Genomic DNA, 14,683 nt, shown 5'->3' on the forward strand with positions numbered 1-14,683 from the left:
TCTGCAGTTAACCCATCTAAAGTGAACACACACAGCAGTGAACACATACCCGGAGCAGTGGGCAGCCATTTATGCTGCGGCGCCCGAGGAGCAGTTGGGGGTTCAGTGCCTTGGTCAAGGGCAGATGGGAGTTTTACTTACTCAAACATGTTCTGAGGGCAGAAAGGAAAATGATTGGTTTACAGATTCAACCAATGAAATTGAAGCAGAGGCGGAGTCAGGAAATTTGAAAAGTGTAGATGGAATACTTCAGACAGATACGTTACTGGACGCTTCGCGGGATGCATTTATTGCAAAGGTAAGTTAATTTACCATGTATTTTCATGAAAAAAAAAAAATGAAACATCTCTAACATTTAATAAGATAATTAGAGAACCAAAGATGCACAGAACAAATAATCATGTTCTAAATATAATATAGCATGCATTTTTTATTTGACTGGTACATCTGTTGATTGCACCAAAGCTGTTTATGTGGTAACAGGAGTAAAACACGCTTTTCCAATGCTACAGCGACATCTGTGAAACCAATATCAGCAGAAAAAAAGAACTTGTTCATATATCTTTGACATTTCATCAGTCAGTTAGTGTTAGCATTAGCATTACCACTGCTCTCAGGGCAGGAGTACTCAATATTCATATTACTGTTGTTTTTAGTGTACTATGCGCTGCTCTCAGGGCAGAAGCACTCAATATTCATATTACTGTTATTTTAATAAATTATGCGCTGCTCTCAGGCCAGGAGTACTCAATATTCATATTACTGTTATTTTACTAAACTATGCACTGCTCTCAGGGCAGGAGTACTCAATATTCATATTACTGTTATTTTTAGGGTTACTATTTGCTGGCAGGAGTACTCAATATTCATATTACTGTTATTTTTAGGGTACTATGTGCTGGCATGAGTACTCAATATTCATATTACTGTTATTTTAATAAACTGCACTGCTCTCAGGGCAGGAGTAATCAAAATTCATATTACTGTTATTTTACTAAACTATGCACTGCTCTCAGGGCAGGAGTACTCAATATTCATATTACTGTTATTTTTAGGGTACTATGTGCTGGCAGGAGTACTCAATATTCATATTACTGTTATTTTAATAAATAACGCACTGCTCTCAGGCCAGGAGTACTCAATATTCATATGACTGTTATTTTTCGTGTATTATGTGCTGCTCTCAGGGCAGGAGCACTCAATATTCATATTACTGTTATTTTAATAAACTATGTGCTGCTCTCAGGGCAGGAGTACTCAGTATTCATGTTACTGTTATTTTAATAAACTATGTGCTGCTCTCAGGGCAGGAGTACTCAATATTCATATTACTGTTATTTTACTAAACTATGTGCTGCTCTCAGGGCAGTACTCAATATTCATATTACTGTTATTTTACAAAACTATGCGCTGCTCTCAGGGCAGGAGTACTCAATATTCATATTACTGTTATTTTACAAAACTATGCGCTGCTCTCAGGGCAGGAGTACTCAATATTCATATTACTGTTATTTTTTGTGTATTATGTGCTGCTCTCAGGGCAGGAGCACTCAATATTCATATTACTGTTATTTTAATAAACTATGTGCTGCTCTCAGGGCAGGAGTACTCAATATTCATGTTACTGTTATTTTAATAAACTATGTGCAGCTCTCAGGGCAGGAGTAATCAAAATTCATATTACTGTTATTTTACTAAACTGTGAATGCTCTCAGGGCAGGAGTACTCAATATTCATATTACTGTTATTTTTCTAAACTATTGCGCTGCTCTCAGGGCAGGAGTACTCAATATTCATATTACTGTTATTTTACTAAACTATGCGCTGCTCTCAGGGCAGGAGTACTCAATATTCATATTACTGTTTTTTACTAAACTATGCGCTGCTCTCAGAGCAGGAGTACTCAATCTTCATATTACTGTTATTTTACTCAACTATGCGCTGCTCTCAGGGAAGGAGTACTCAATATTCATATTACTGTTATTTTTTAGTGTATTATGTGCTGCTCTCAGGGCAGGAGCACTCATTCATATTACTGTTATTTATTAAACTATGCGCTGCTCTCAGGGCAGAAGTACTCAATATTCATATTACTGTTATTTTACTAAACTATGTGCTGCTCTCAGGGCAGGAGTACTCAATATTCATATTACTGTTATTTTACTAAACTATGTGCTGCTCTCAGGGCAGGAGTACTCAATATTCGTGTTACTGTTATTTTACTAAACTATGCGCTGCTCTCAGGGCAGGAGTACTCAATATTCATATCCCTGTTATTTTTAGGGTACTATGTGCTGGCAGGAGTACTCAATATTCATATTACAGTTATTTTTAGTGTACTATGCGCTGCTCTCAGGACAGGAGCACTCAATATTCATATTACTGTTATTTTAATAGACTATGTGCTGCCATCTCAGGGCAGGAGTACTCAATATTCATGTTACTGTTATTTTTAATAAACTATGTGCAGCTCTCAGGGCAGGAGTAATCAAAATTCATATTACTGTTATTTTACTAAACTGTGAATGCTCTCAGGGCAAGAGTACTCAATATTCATATTACTGTTATTTTACTAAACTATGCGCTGCTCTCAGGGAAGGAGTACTCAATCTTCATATTACTGTTATTTTACTCAACTATGCGCTGCTCTCAGGGAAGGAGTACTCAATATTCATATTACTGTTATTTTTTAGTGTATTATGTGCTGTTCTCAGGGCAGGAGTACTCATTCATATTACTGTTATTTATTAAACTATGCGCTGCTCTCAGGGCAGAAGTACTCATATTCATATTACTGTTATTTTTACTTAAACTATGTGCTGCTCTCAGGGCAGGATTACTCAATATTCATATTACTGTTATTTTACTAAACTATGCGCTGCTCTCAGGGCAGGAGTACTCAATCTTCATATTACTGTTATTTTACTCAACTATGCGCTGCTCTCAGGGAAGAAGTACTCAATATTCATATTACTGTTATTTTTTAGTGTATTATGTGCTGCTCTCAGGGCAGGAGTACTCATTCATATTACTGTTATTTATTAAACTATGTGCTGCTCTCAGGGCAGAAGTAGTCAATATTCATATTACTGTTATTTTACTAAACTATGCGCTGCTCTCAGGGCAGGAGTACTCAATATTCATATTACTGTTATTTTACTAAACTATGCGCTGCTCTCAGGGCAGGAGTACTCAATATTCATATTACTGTTATTTTACTAAACTATGCGCTGCTCTCAGGGCAGGAGTACTCTATATTCGTATTACTGTTATTTTTTAGTGTATTATGTGCTGCTCTCAGGGCAGGAGTACTCATTCATATTACTGTTATTTATTAAACTATGCGCTGCTATCAGGGCAGAAGTACTCAATATTCATATTACTGTTATTTTTAGGGTACTATGTGCTGGCAGGAGTACTCAATATTCATATTACTGTTATTTTTAGGGTACTATGTGTTGGCAGGAGTACTCAATATTCATATTACTGTTATATTTTTCGTGTATTATGTGCTGCTCTCAGGGCAGGAGCACTCAATATTCATATTACTGTTATTTTAATAAACTATGCGCTGCTCTCAGGGCAGGAGTAATCAAAATTCATATAACTGTTATTTTACTAAACTATGCGCTGCTCTCAGGGCAGGAGTACTCAATTTTCATATTACTGTTATTTTTAGGGTTACTATTTGCTGGCAGGAGTACTCAATATTCATATTACTGTTATTTTTAGGGTTACTATGTGTTGGCAGGAGTACTCAATATTCATATTACTGTTATTTTAATAAACTACGCACTGCTCTCAGGGCAGGAGTACTCAATATTCATATTACTGTTATTTTTAGGGCACTGTGTGTTGGCAGGAGTACTCAATATTCATATTACTGTTATTTTTCGTGTATTATGTGCTGCTCTCAGGGCAGGAGCACTCAATATTCATATTACTGTTATTTTAATAAACTATGTGCTGCTCTCAGGGCAGGAGTACTCAATATTCATGTTACTGTTATTTTACTAAAATGTGCATGCTCTCAGAGCAGGAGTACTCAATATTCATATTACTGTTATTTTACTAAACTATGCACTGCTGTCAGGGCAGGAGTACTCAATCTTCATATTACTGTTATTTTTTAGTGTATTATGTGCTGCTCTCAGGGCAGGAGTACTCATTCATATTAATGTTATTTATTAAACTATGCGCTGCTCTCAGGGCAGAAGTACTCAATATTCATATTACTGTTATTTTACTAAACTATGCGGTGCTCTCAGGGCAGGAGTACTCAATCTTCATATTACTGTTATTTTACTCAACTATGCGCTGCTCTCAGGGAAGGAGTACTCAATATTCATATTAATGTTATTTTTTAGTGTATTATGTGCTGCTCTCAGGGCTGCAGTACTCAATAGATTCATATTACTGTGTTATTTTAGTGTATTATATGCTGCTCTCTGCAAATGTAGTACTGAGTAGTGCTAGTGCTTTTTTTTAACCATTTTATTTGTTTTTTTTCTAGGCAAATGGAGAATATTTGGCTTGAGGGGATAAGGCGAAAGTTAAAGAAAGTAAGGGATGCCAGAGTCATTCAAGAGGTCATACCTTTTTCTGGGGAGGAGACTGATTTCATGCAGGGTTACATTAAGAAACTGGAGGAGGAAACCAAAAGCACCTTCAAGTCCCCTGTGTCTACTCATAAAGACTACTTTTACTTTTCTTGTGAAAGATTGACCAAAGCAAGTGGGAAAAGCAAAGGAGAACCTACAAAGACAAGAGCTAATTCCTGCAAAGCTTATGTGTCATTTAAAATAATCAAAGATGGTAGTTTTACAGGTGCTGTGGTCAACAAAATGCTTCAACACAACGGACATGATGTGTGCATGAAAGAAGAGGGCATAAAAAATCTCATTGACCCAGAGTTATTGACCTTCATTGAAATGTGGCTTGATCAAGGACTGTCAATTTCAGAAACACTTTTAAAATGCGTGGACTGGGCAGAACGTCATGGACATATGGACAAATATAATCGGCGATATTACGTTACACCTGAAGACATACGATTGATCAAGAAGACCAATAATGCTCTTAGTTTTCCTGATGCGAAAGACTGCATTAGTGTGGACAAGCTGATCACATCGGAGCTGCAGGAACACATTTGTTACTACCAGCCTTTGAGTGAAAATCAACCACTTATAATTGTAGTCCAGACACCCTGGCAAAAGGATATACTTAGAGAACATCCCCATACCATGGTATTCATGGACGCTACTTACAAAGCCATGACATCATATGGTTATGCATTTTATGCTCTTCTTTTGACCAACAGTATTGGAAGAGCAGTCCCATTTGCTTACTTTATTATTAGTGAGGAATCAGCGGACATACTTGCTCTCTGCTTGGAAAAGCTTGCAAATCACAACCCTGGATTTCTTCCCAGGTAAGAAGTTAAAAACATAGTAGAGTCAGTAGTAGTTTGGCAGCAAAGTGTGCTGATGTATTGAGGTATTTCTATGTACAAACATTACTATTGGATGGAACACTTGCTTAAATACCGCACATTGTAAACTACCTTTTTACAAAAGCTGTCCATTTTTACAAACTCTAAAGATGTTGACGTATATTCATTAATTCTCAATTCCTTATCATGTAGGTCGATAATGATTGACCCTGACCTTAAGGAACTCAATGCCATAAGAAGAGTTTTTCCAACAGCCAAGGTTCTTCTTTGATGGTTTCATGTACTCCAGGTAGGTTTATTAAATCTTTTGTACTGGAAAAAGACCTATTCATTTTACAGACCTATTCATTTTAAAAATACAATTATAATTCAAATTCCATTATATGACTATAGCTTTTGAATGTTTTTGTAGGCTGTACATAGGTGGATGGTTAAAAGAGATGGAGGGAACTTGCCAGTTAATCAGCGGAATCTTGTGATTCAAGCAATGGTGGCAATGAAATCCTGTTTAACGGTAATATTTTTATATCATAAATCACTTTATTCTTTAGAAATCATTTCAGTACATGGAAATAAATCTTGAGTTGTTTACTATAGATTTCAATGGGATTAGTTAAGTTTGTGTATTATTTTTAATAAATTGTCTTTTAAAAATTTTCCCACAAAAAAATTCAAATCATTCTTTACTAACCCTCATGTAAATCCAAATTCATAAGATTTTTTTTTTCCGCAATAGAATATAGAAATGTTTTGTATCCCATTAAGTTTCATTGCATGAAAAAAAACCAAAATATTGTGTTCTACTGAGGAAATAGTCAAAAAGGTTTGGAGTGACACAAAATGACAATTTTTGGGAGAACTACCCCTTTAAATGTGTGTAAACTTAAGGTGGCTGACTTTACAATGTTGTGTCTTTTTCTTTACAGGAAGAAGAGTTCAACAGCATGTCATCCAGAAAGTGTGAAGAGCTCGATACATGTCTTGGTAGTTCTCATGTATCAACCTACCTCAAGAATCAGTGGATTTGTTTTGGTGATTTATGGTCCAATTTTGGCAGGTCATTTTATCACCATAACAGCGAAACCAACAACAAGGCAGAGAGGTCAGCTACTAAAATTATAACATCATGCCCTAAAATTACATTTTAAAGGTGCTCTAAGCGATCCTGAGCGGAGTAACTTCCTGTTGACGTTCGAAGTGTTGTCAAACAAAACAGAGGCTAGCTAGACCCTCCCTCCTCCTCCTCCTACCCCTCCCCTCTGTGCTTCCTGAAACAGTCATGAACGCGCATTTAAAATATAATTAGCTTGCGTATTGACGCTGCTTGTCGGTTATTGCCTGAGGCACTGTTTATTGTTTCGTGGTCCAGGCTGCACCAGTTTGTTTTTGTGTCCGTTTTTGGAGCTTGTGGCGACTACAGAGACCACGTTTTTTTAACAGTGTGTTCAGGGGACAGCTAGCAGATAGTGAGGAGATGTTTGCTGTATGTGACAAAAAATGTTTTTGGCCTAAAAACACGTGAGATCGCTTAGAGCACCTTTAAATAACATGATATTCAGGACAAATATTCATTAAGGATATTTTAAGTTTCTTAACTTTTGTACACAGATTTTTTCTTACAATGAAGTACAAGTTCCTTAAGGGAAGAATGAATAGCAGGATTGATCAGCTTCTTCGCTTACTGTGTGGTGATGTCCAAAAATATTACAGGTAAATATATTTAGCTGTATATATAGTTCAATGTATTACTTTTATTATGGTGCTAAATTGTAATTGCCAATTACAGAAATCATGTGACATACAGAATCATGTGATAATATTGCATAGAGATTATCTCTGGCCACTACCTGTTGCCATTATCAGCTTGTTTGGATACAGGAAGCTCTTGAATAAACATTCACTGTTGTCTATGACATGATCTTTTCCTTAGCACAAATCATTCAGTAAAAAGGTCTGTCAGCTCCCAGCTTCCTTTTTTCCTTAATTATTTTATAGCCTATAAAATCTATACAAATGTTTAAGGGTATTGGCTTTTTTCAGTCATTTCATTTTTACAATAGTTTACCATTTCCTAACTTGTTCTTTTATTTCATTGTTCAGTTACCTGGATGACCTCACAGAAACTGGACGAATCAAAGGAGCAAACACTGAAGAGACCACTAATGCCGCCCATTCTATGATTGCAAAAGGCCTGGGTGCAAAAGTGGAGATAAAAATGGAGTGTGTTTGGTTCCACCCGACACAAGCACACAATGTCACAGTGTGGACTTGGTCATGCACAAATGCGATTGCAAAAGATTCCAATGTGGATGTGTGTGCAAACACTTAATTTTTTCACAGAACATTGCAGAGAAACAAGGACTTATAATTCAAGATCTTAGGGCAGAAGTAGCAAAAAAAATTGTTGACGATCCTACCTCAGGGTCGATGAAAACCTTACTGTCTACCATTCTGATGGCAGTGTAGAAAGTGTGAGTTGTAAAGGGACCAAATTTTGCACATGCATTGCAAATAGCCATGGAGAGGTATGTGTATGTATATTGGTTCACAACATTCTGTACCCAACATCATCTGAGAACATACCTGATGATTCACACTGCTTTAGGTCCAGTGAGAGAAAACAAGTTACACTGCAAGCCATGCTTACAGATCTCCATGAGTGGAGCAAATCAGAAAAATTTTGTGAGGATAATGAAGTGTACAGGTTAGTTGAAAGAGCACACAAGTTAGTTTTTTCACAGTTTAGTAAACTGTCAAGAAAAAGAAAAGTGACTGCACTTCATAGTTATCGTAAAAGGATCAAAAAAGCAAAAGATGTAGTCACTGTAACCTACATGGTCAAAAAGAAGAAAAAACGTGTTTGATCTTATAGAGATAAGAAATGTTTCATTGATGAAACAATCACTATTTGCTTTGCCTAGCCAGAATGTTTTTTTGTTTGTTTGTTTTTTCCTCTTGCTGCTACTGTCTTTTTTCAATGAGTGTTGTACAGATACTTTGTATAAGAACAAATTGAAGGAACAAATATGAATTGTAAGTAATTAAGATTTAAAAAAAAAAAAAAAACACAATTCTTTGTAATGTTTTATTATTATTATTTTTTTTTTTTTTTGTACAGCTGAACATCAAGAAACAAGAGTTTGAAACAATACAAGTAAACAAAAGTGGGGGAACCTTACTCATCTGTGGAGTCTTTTTTTTTCAGTGCTCTCATCTTTTCCTTAAGACACGCATCTATCAACGAAAAAGTGCCATTTATTACGGCAGGACCAAGACCATGTGTTGCCAGGTCAAATGTGTCCCAATTGTTCTCTAGAGCAGCCTTTAAATCTTTCAAAGTCTTCCTGCAATAAAAAATACAAAAAGCTATTTATTTTTCCAGTTCAACTGATCATTGAATCATTAAGTTAAAGGGTTAGTTCACCCAAAAAAAATAATAAAAAAAAATCGACATTTATTACTCGCCCTCATGTCGTTCTACACCCATAAGATCTTCATTCATCTTCAGAACACAAATTAAGATATTTTTGATCAAATCAAATGGCTCAGTGAGGCCTCCATTGCCAGCAAGACAATTAACACTTTCAGATGCCCAGAAAGGTACTAAAGACATATATAAAACAGGTCTTGTGACTACGGTGGTTCAACCTTAATGTTATGAAGTGAACAAAAATACTTTTTGTGTGCCAAAAATGACAAAATAATGACTTTATTAATCAATATCTAGTCATGGTGATTTCAAAACACAGTTTCATGAAGCTTCAAATCTTTACAAATCTTTTGTTTCAAATAATTTGTGTTCTGAGGATGAACGAACATCTTACAGGTTTGGAATGATATGAGGGTGAGTAATTAATTACAGAATTTTTATTTTTTGGTGAACTATCCCTTTAACATCAAGTGTAGTAGTAAATTGTTATTAAATTACCTGCAGTCTTCGGTTTTGACCATAGCTGCATGGACATTCCCTTCTTCAAGCAAGGCTTCACCCACCTTTTCTGGGGGATGAATTTTGCGGCAAGGAACATTATGTCCCCAGCCAGATCCTTGCATTCATCTAAAATACAAATAAATACAACAGCAAAATTATTTGTAATAATGTCCAACTTATAAGCAGTACAAAAAAAATAACAAAAGATGAAGTATGTGGATACACTCATCGTCCACCTTATTAAGACTACCTGTATATTCATGCAGTTATCTAATTAGCAAATCACGGCAGCAGCATAATGTAAACATAACAACAACATGCAGATACATTCCAAGAGCTCTGGTTAATGATGTTCACATCAACTATCAGAATCAACAACACAACAACCGTGGCATGGTTGTTGGTGCCATATTTCAGATCCTGCTGATATACTGGGATGTTTCTCACACAAAAGTCTCTGAGTTTGCACAGAATGGTACAAAAAATATTAAGTAAGCAATAATTATGGGGGTGCAAATGCCTAATCTGAGGCACAGAAACTGTAAAAGTTGCAGATCACATTTTCCCCATTCTGATGATTGATGTGCTTTTGACCTGTATCTGTATGATTTTATGCAGGGTGCAGTTGCCATATGATTGGCTGCTTGTATGATTCTATGAAGGACATGGTGTACAGGAGTTCCTATTAAAGTGGACAGTGAGTGTATATTCCAAAACTGGTAGTAAAACAGCAAATCAGGCTATTAACATAATATATTGACTTATTTTGGTAAAACTGAACACCATAAAACTTGCCCATAGTGGCAAGACAACTTGTCTACGATTATATTTACTTTTTATTTATACATTTATATAACTGTATAACAATACAGTTATAAGTAATGTGGAATTTCAGTGGAAGTTATATTGTTATAAAATTTTACTATTATAAAGAAACTTATGATTCAAAACCACAAAACAAGGATACTGGTCTCAGAATTCCCTTTAGAGTTATTACTACTACTATATTTTTACCTTCACAAAGTTTGGAGCACTGTGAAGTTAACTTTGTGCGCTTTGAGGGGTTCACCTCCAACTCTGCCAACTTCTCTGTGATTTTCTTTTTTTGTCCCTTGGCCTTCCGTAGATAAGCCACAACAGTGTTTGCTGAGTAACTCTCTGGAGGAGAGCACCTCCTCTGTAGTTCATCTGATGTGACCAGGTATCTGAAATATCAATGTGTTATGTACATTATAAAAATCCTTGAAAAGGCAGAGGTGCTTTATCTTTTAAAAAAAAATCTTTAGAGTATACAAAAGAAAGAAGGATTTGAACCATGGCAATAAGATAATTAACTTGATTTTTAAAATAACTGATATACAGCATAATTTGCTATAATTAATAACCCATTTATATATACAGGCTGGTCATATAATTAGAATATCATCAAAAAGTTGATTTATTTCATTAATTTCATTCAAAAAGTGAAACTTGTATATTATATTTATTCATTACACACAGACTGATATATTTCAAATGTTTATTTCTTTTCATTTTGATGATTATAACTGATAACTAAGGAAAATCCCAAATTCAGTATCTCAGAAAATTAGAATTTAACTTAAGACCAATACAAAGAAAGGATTTTTAGAAATCTTGGCCAACTGAAAAGTATGAACATGAAAAGTATGAGCATGTACAGCACTCAATACTTAGTTGGGGCTCCTTTTGCCTGATATTACTGCAGCAATGCGGCGTGGCATGGAGTCGATCAGTCTGTGGCACTGCTCAGGTGTTATGAGAGCCCAGGTTGCTCTGATAGTAGCCTTCAGCTCTTCTGCATTCTTGGGTCTGGCATATCGCATCTTCCTCTTCACAATACCCCATAGAGTTTTCTATGAGGTTAAGGTCAGGCGAGTTTGCTGGCCAATTAAGAACAGGGATACCATGGTCCTTAAACCAGGTACTGGTAGCTTTGGCACATTTTAAATATATCAGTCTGTGTGTAATGAATGAATATAATATAAGTTTCACTTTTTGAATGAAATTAGTGAAATAAATCAACTTATTGATGATTATATGACCAGCACCTGTATATATTAGGGGTGTGACGAGACGGGTATCTCACGAGACAAGACGAGACTCAAGATTGAGTTCACGAGATGAGACGAGACAAGATTTTTACACACTATTTTTAAGAAATCCTCAATGGCGAAATACATGACTAGAAAACATATTCTGCAGGTGTATTTGAAATGTTTTAACTAATCATCTTGTAATGAATGTCATTTCATTTCTACTTTCTGATTATGAATTATCATATGCAGTAAAAGGCAACAATACTCAAGCACTGTAAAAGGTTTTGCCACAAACTCAACTCACTGACTTCTCTTCTGTATGATTTCAGTCTCTTCAGACCTTACTGTACATGATTTATGAGCTTCTACAACCTTTGACCTCCTAACTGAACTCCTTTCCACAAACTGATCATAGAAATAAAAATAGTATAAATAAAAATGGTAACACTTTACAATAAGGTCTCATTTATTAACATTAATGTATTAACCAACATCAACTAACAATGAGCAATATATTTGCTACAGTATTTATTAAATGTGCTAAAGAGGATGTTTTGTTTTATACATTTTTGCAATATTACTTGAAACTGTCTTTACTAACTGATAAAAGACTATTTATTAGGTGCACTGAAAGGAATAATTTTAATATACATAATCTGTGCACGAGGTAGGGCCTTAAAAACATCAGCCAATCGTTTACGCGATTTGCCCTCTGTCTCAGTAGCCCCTCACTGCAGAACACAAGATCCAGGGGGTGGTTGGATCCCCATCTAGGGGGTGGAGATTGGTAGGTTTAGGGGTGGAGATGGGTAGGTTTAAGGGTGGCAGTGGGTGGGTTTAGGGATCAGGGGGTGGAGACGGGTAGGTTTAGGTATATGTAAGGTGGGAGGAGTTGGATCTGTATCCAACCACGCCCCCTGGATGTTGTGTTCTGCAGTGAGGACCATCTCCTCTGTCTTGTCAATCACTGCCACGACGTTCCATGTGAGAGACGTGCGCGGATTGGCCCTCTGGCTTGTCAATCACTGCCATGACGTTCCTTGTGAGAGACGTGCGCGGCTGCGCGCTCCAGTAACACTGCACACTCCACAGGCGCTGCATACAATGTTTTTGTCAGGAGACAGGAGTAACAACTGCAGATTATGAGTTACCTGCGGTGAGTCCGATATAATGAATCCACTAAGTGTGTGCGCAGCTTTAAGTGAATGTAAATTGATACTTATGACTGATCGCGCTCAAACGCGTCCAGTCAGAGCCAGCTGCGTTTAGTCTGCGATTACAGTCGGTATTCAAATTCCATGTGAAAGTATATAAATCTGCTTCAGGAGCAGGAAACAATCGCTGTATGTTGAGCACAGTCTTAGAATATTTTAGATAGTCGTTAAATGTGTGCCCGGATTAATAACACAGCGAATGCCGGTGGTAAACACTCGTGTTCCGATACTCGTGTACGAGTTTTGGGAGGCGTTCACACGAAATGAGCTGTGAAGGAGGGGGGTTGTTCTTATGCATGCGCTCATTTCAAAAACTCACTCGACGAAAACATCCTCTTTAGCACCTTTAATCTTTATGTTAGTTAATAAAAATAGTCATTCATTGTTAGTTCATGATAGTTCACAGTGCATTAACTAATGTTAACAAATGAAACCTTACTGTTTGTGCTTAATAAGATTAAGAGAAAACTGTTATTCATTTTTAATGGTACTTTACAATAAGTGCAACTATAATCGCACACTTTCAATATTCAAAGTGCAAATACAACCAAAATTTTCTTTGATACAGAGCTAAGAGATGGTTACAACTACACTACCCAGCATAAAATATCTTTGATATTGAGAGATATTTGCATTCATCAGGGAGCTGCTTTCAAAATGCGGGGTATTGAAATCGCGTTTGAATGCGCGCTCACGTTTACTTTCACTTTCGTGATTGCGCGTAACTCTGTAAATATGAAGCCGCGGCGATCATTATCCAACTGAAATAATTGTTTTTTATTTAAATACAAGGAAAAATGTCAGTGGAGGCGTAATGTAAATGTAGCGGTGGCATATTCTTTCCTAATCATCCTAACACTCTGTCATGGCAACATCACAAGAATACTTTTCGCCTTGACGAGAAATCTCATCACATTTTAGTCTCGCGAGATCTCGTGACACATATATACATATATATATATATATATATATATATATATATATATATATATATATATATATATATATATATATATATATATATATATATACACATACACACACACATTTATTTTAATTTTTTTTTTTTTTACCTTTTTGCTTGATGAGAGTCTGAAACTTTTAAAACACTTTCCACCAGGAATCCCCCTGGAAGGGTGAATAAAAAGAAAAGTAACAGTATCAGTATGGGAGAGGCATAGCATGCTTTCATTTAAATTAAGTTAAAAGTAATTACTATGTCTATAGATTAATAAATGCATTGTGGTTTTCTTTGTTTATATCAGTGTCAATATAAACACTGGTTCTTTACTACACAAATCAACACACAAATCACATTGTTCACTGCAGTAACATTAAAACCACTGATTTTTTTTTTTTTTTTTTTTTACAATGGCTAAAACCTTCCACAGGTTAAAGAAGTACATAGCAGCAGCAAATGGCATAATATCTCAATATTAACAACCTTAAATGACATGAAAATTCATGTAGGACAAAGTGTCCACAAATTTTTAAGCAAATTTGTGTTTTTCCAAGATCTTACTTAAGACTTTACCTTGAACTTGGTTAAGTCCCGAGCTGCTTTCTTCCTGAATTCCTTCATTTTGTTTGCTTCCTCCTGAGCTGTCTTCTCCCTCAGGTTCGTCCTCTCTTTCTCCTGAGCTGTCTTCTCCCTCAGGTTCATTCTCTCTTCCTCCTGAGCTGTCTTCTCCCTCAGGTTCGTCCTCTCTTTCTCCTGAGCTGTCTTCTCCCTCAGGTTCGTTCTCTCTTTCTCCTGATCTGTCTTGTCCCTCAGGTTCATCCTCTCTTTCTCCTGATCTGTCTTGTCCCTCAGGTTCGTCCTCTCTTTCTCCTGATCTGTCTTGTCCCTCAGGTTCGTCCTCTCTTTCTCCTGATCTATCTTGTCCCTCAGGTTCATTCTCGCTTTCTCCTGAGCTGTCTTCTAACATAATTGATGTATTTAGAAATAATATTAAATGAATAGAGAACAGACTATCTGTTAGTCAATTTTAATAATAGTTTATACAACCTCTAAAAATGTAAAAGTGCC

The 14,683-nt window shown here is 36.1% G+C and overlaps 1 protein-coding gene across 1 annotated transcript; it reads right to left on the bottom strand.

Annotated features, from left to right (window-relative positions):
• Positions 1-8,523: 8,523 nt before the first annotated feature.
• Positions 8,524-14,667, bottom strand: LOC109109455 (spore wall protein 2-like). The gene is made up of 5 exons (XM_042729267.1): positions 14,189-14,667; positions 13,728-13,782; positions 10,398-10,588; positions 9,381-9,509; positions 8,524-8,796 (listed from the first exon to the last, which is right to left on the bottom strand). The coding sequence occupies exons 1-5, from the start codon at positions 14,580-14,582 to the stop codon at positions 8,786-8,788; spliced, it is 780 nt and encodes a 259-aa protein (XP_042585201.1). The 5' UTR covers positions 14,583-14,667; the 3' UTR covers positions 8,524-8,785.
• Positions 14,668-14,683: the final 16 nt, after the last annotated feature.

The sequence above is a fragment of the Cyprinus carpio genome, chromosome B8, assembly GCF_018340385.1.
Source record: "Cyprinus carpio isolate SPL01 chromosome B8, ASM1834038v1, whole genome shotgun sequence".
NCBI lineage: Eukaryota > Metazoa > Chordata > Actinopteri > Cypriniformes > Cyprinidae > Cyprinus > Cyprinus carpio.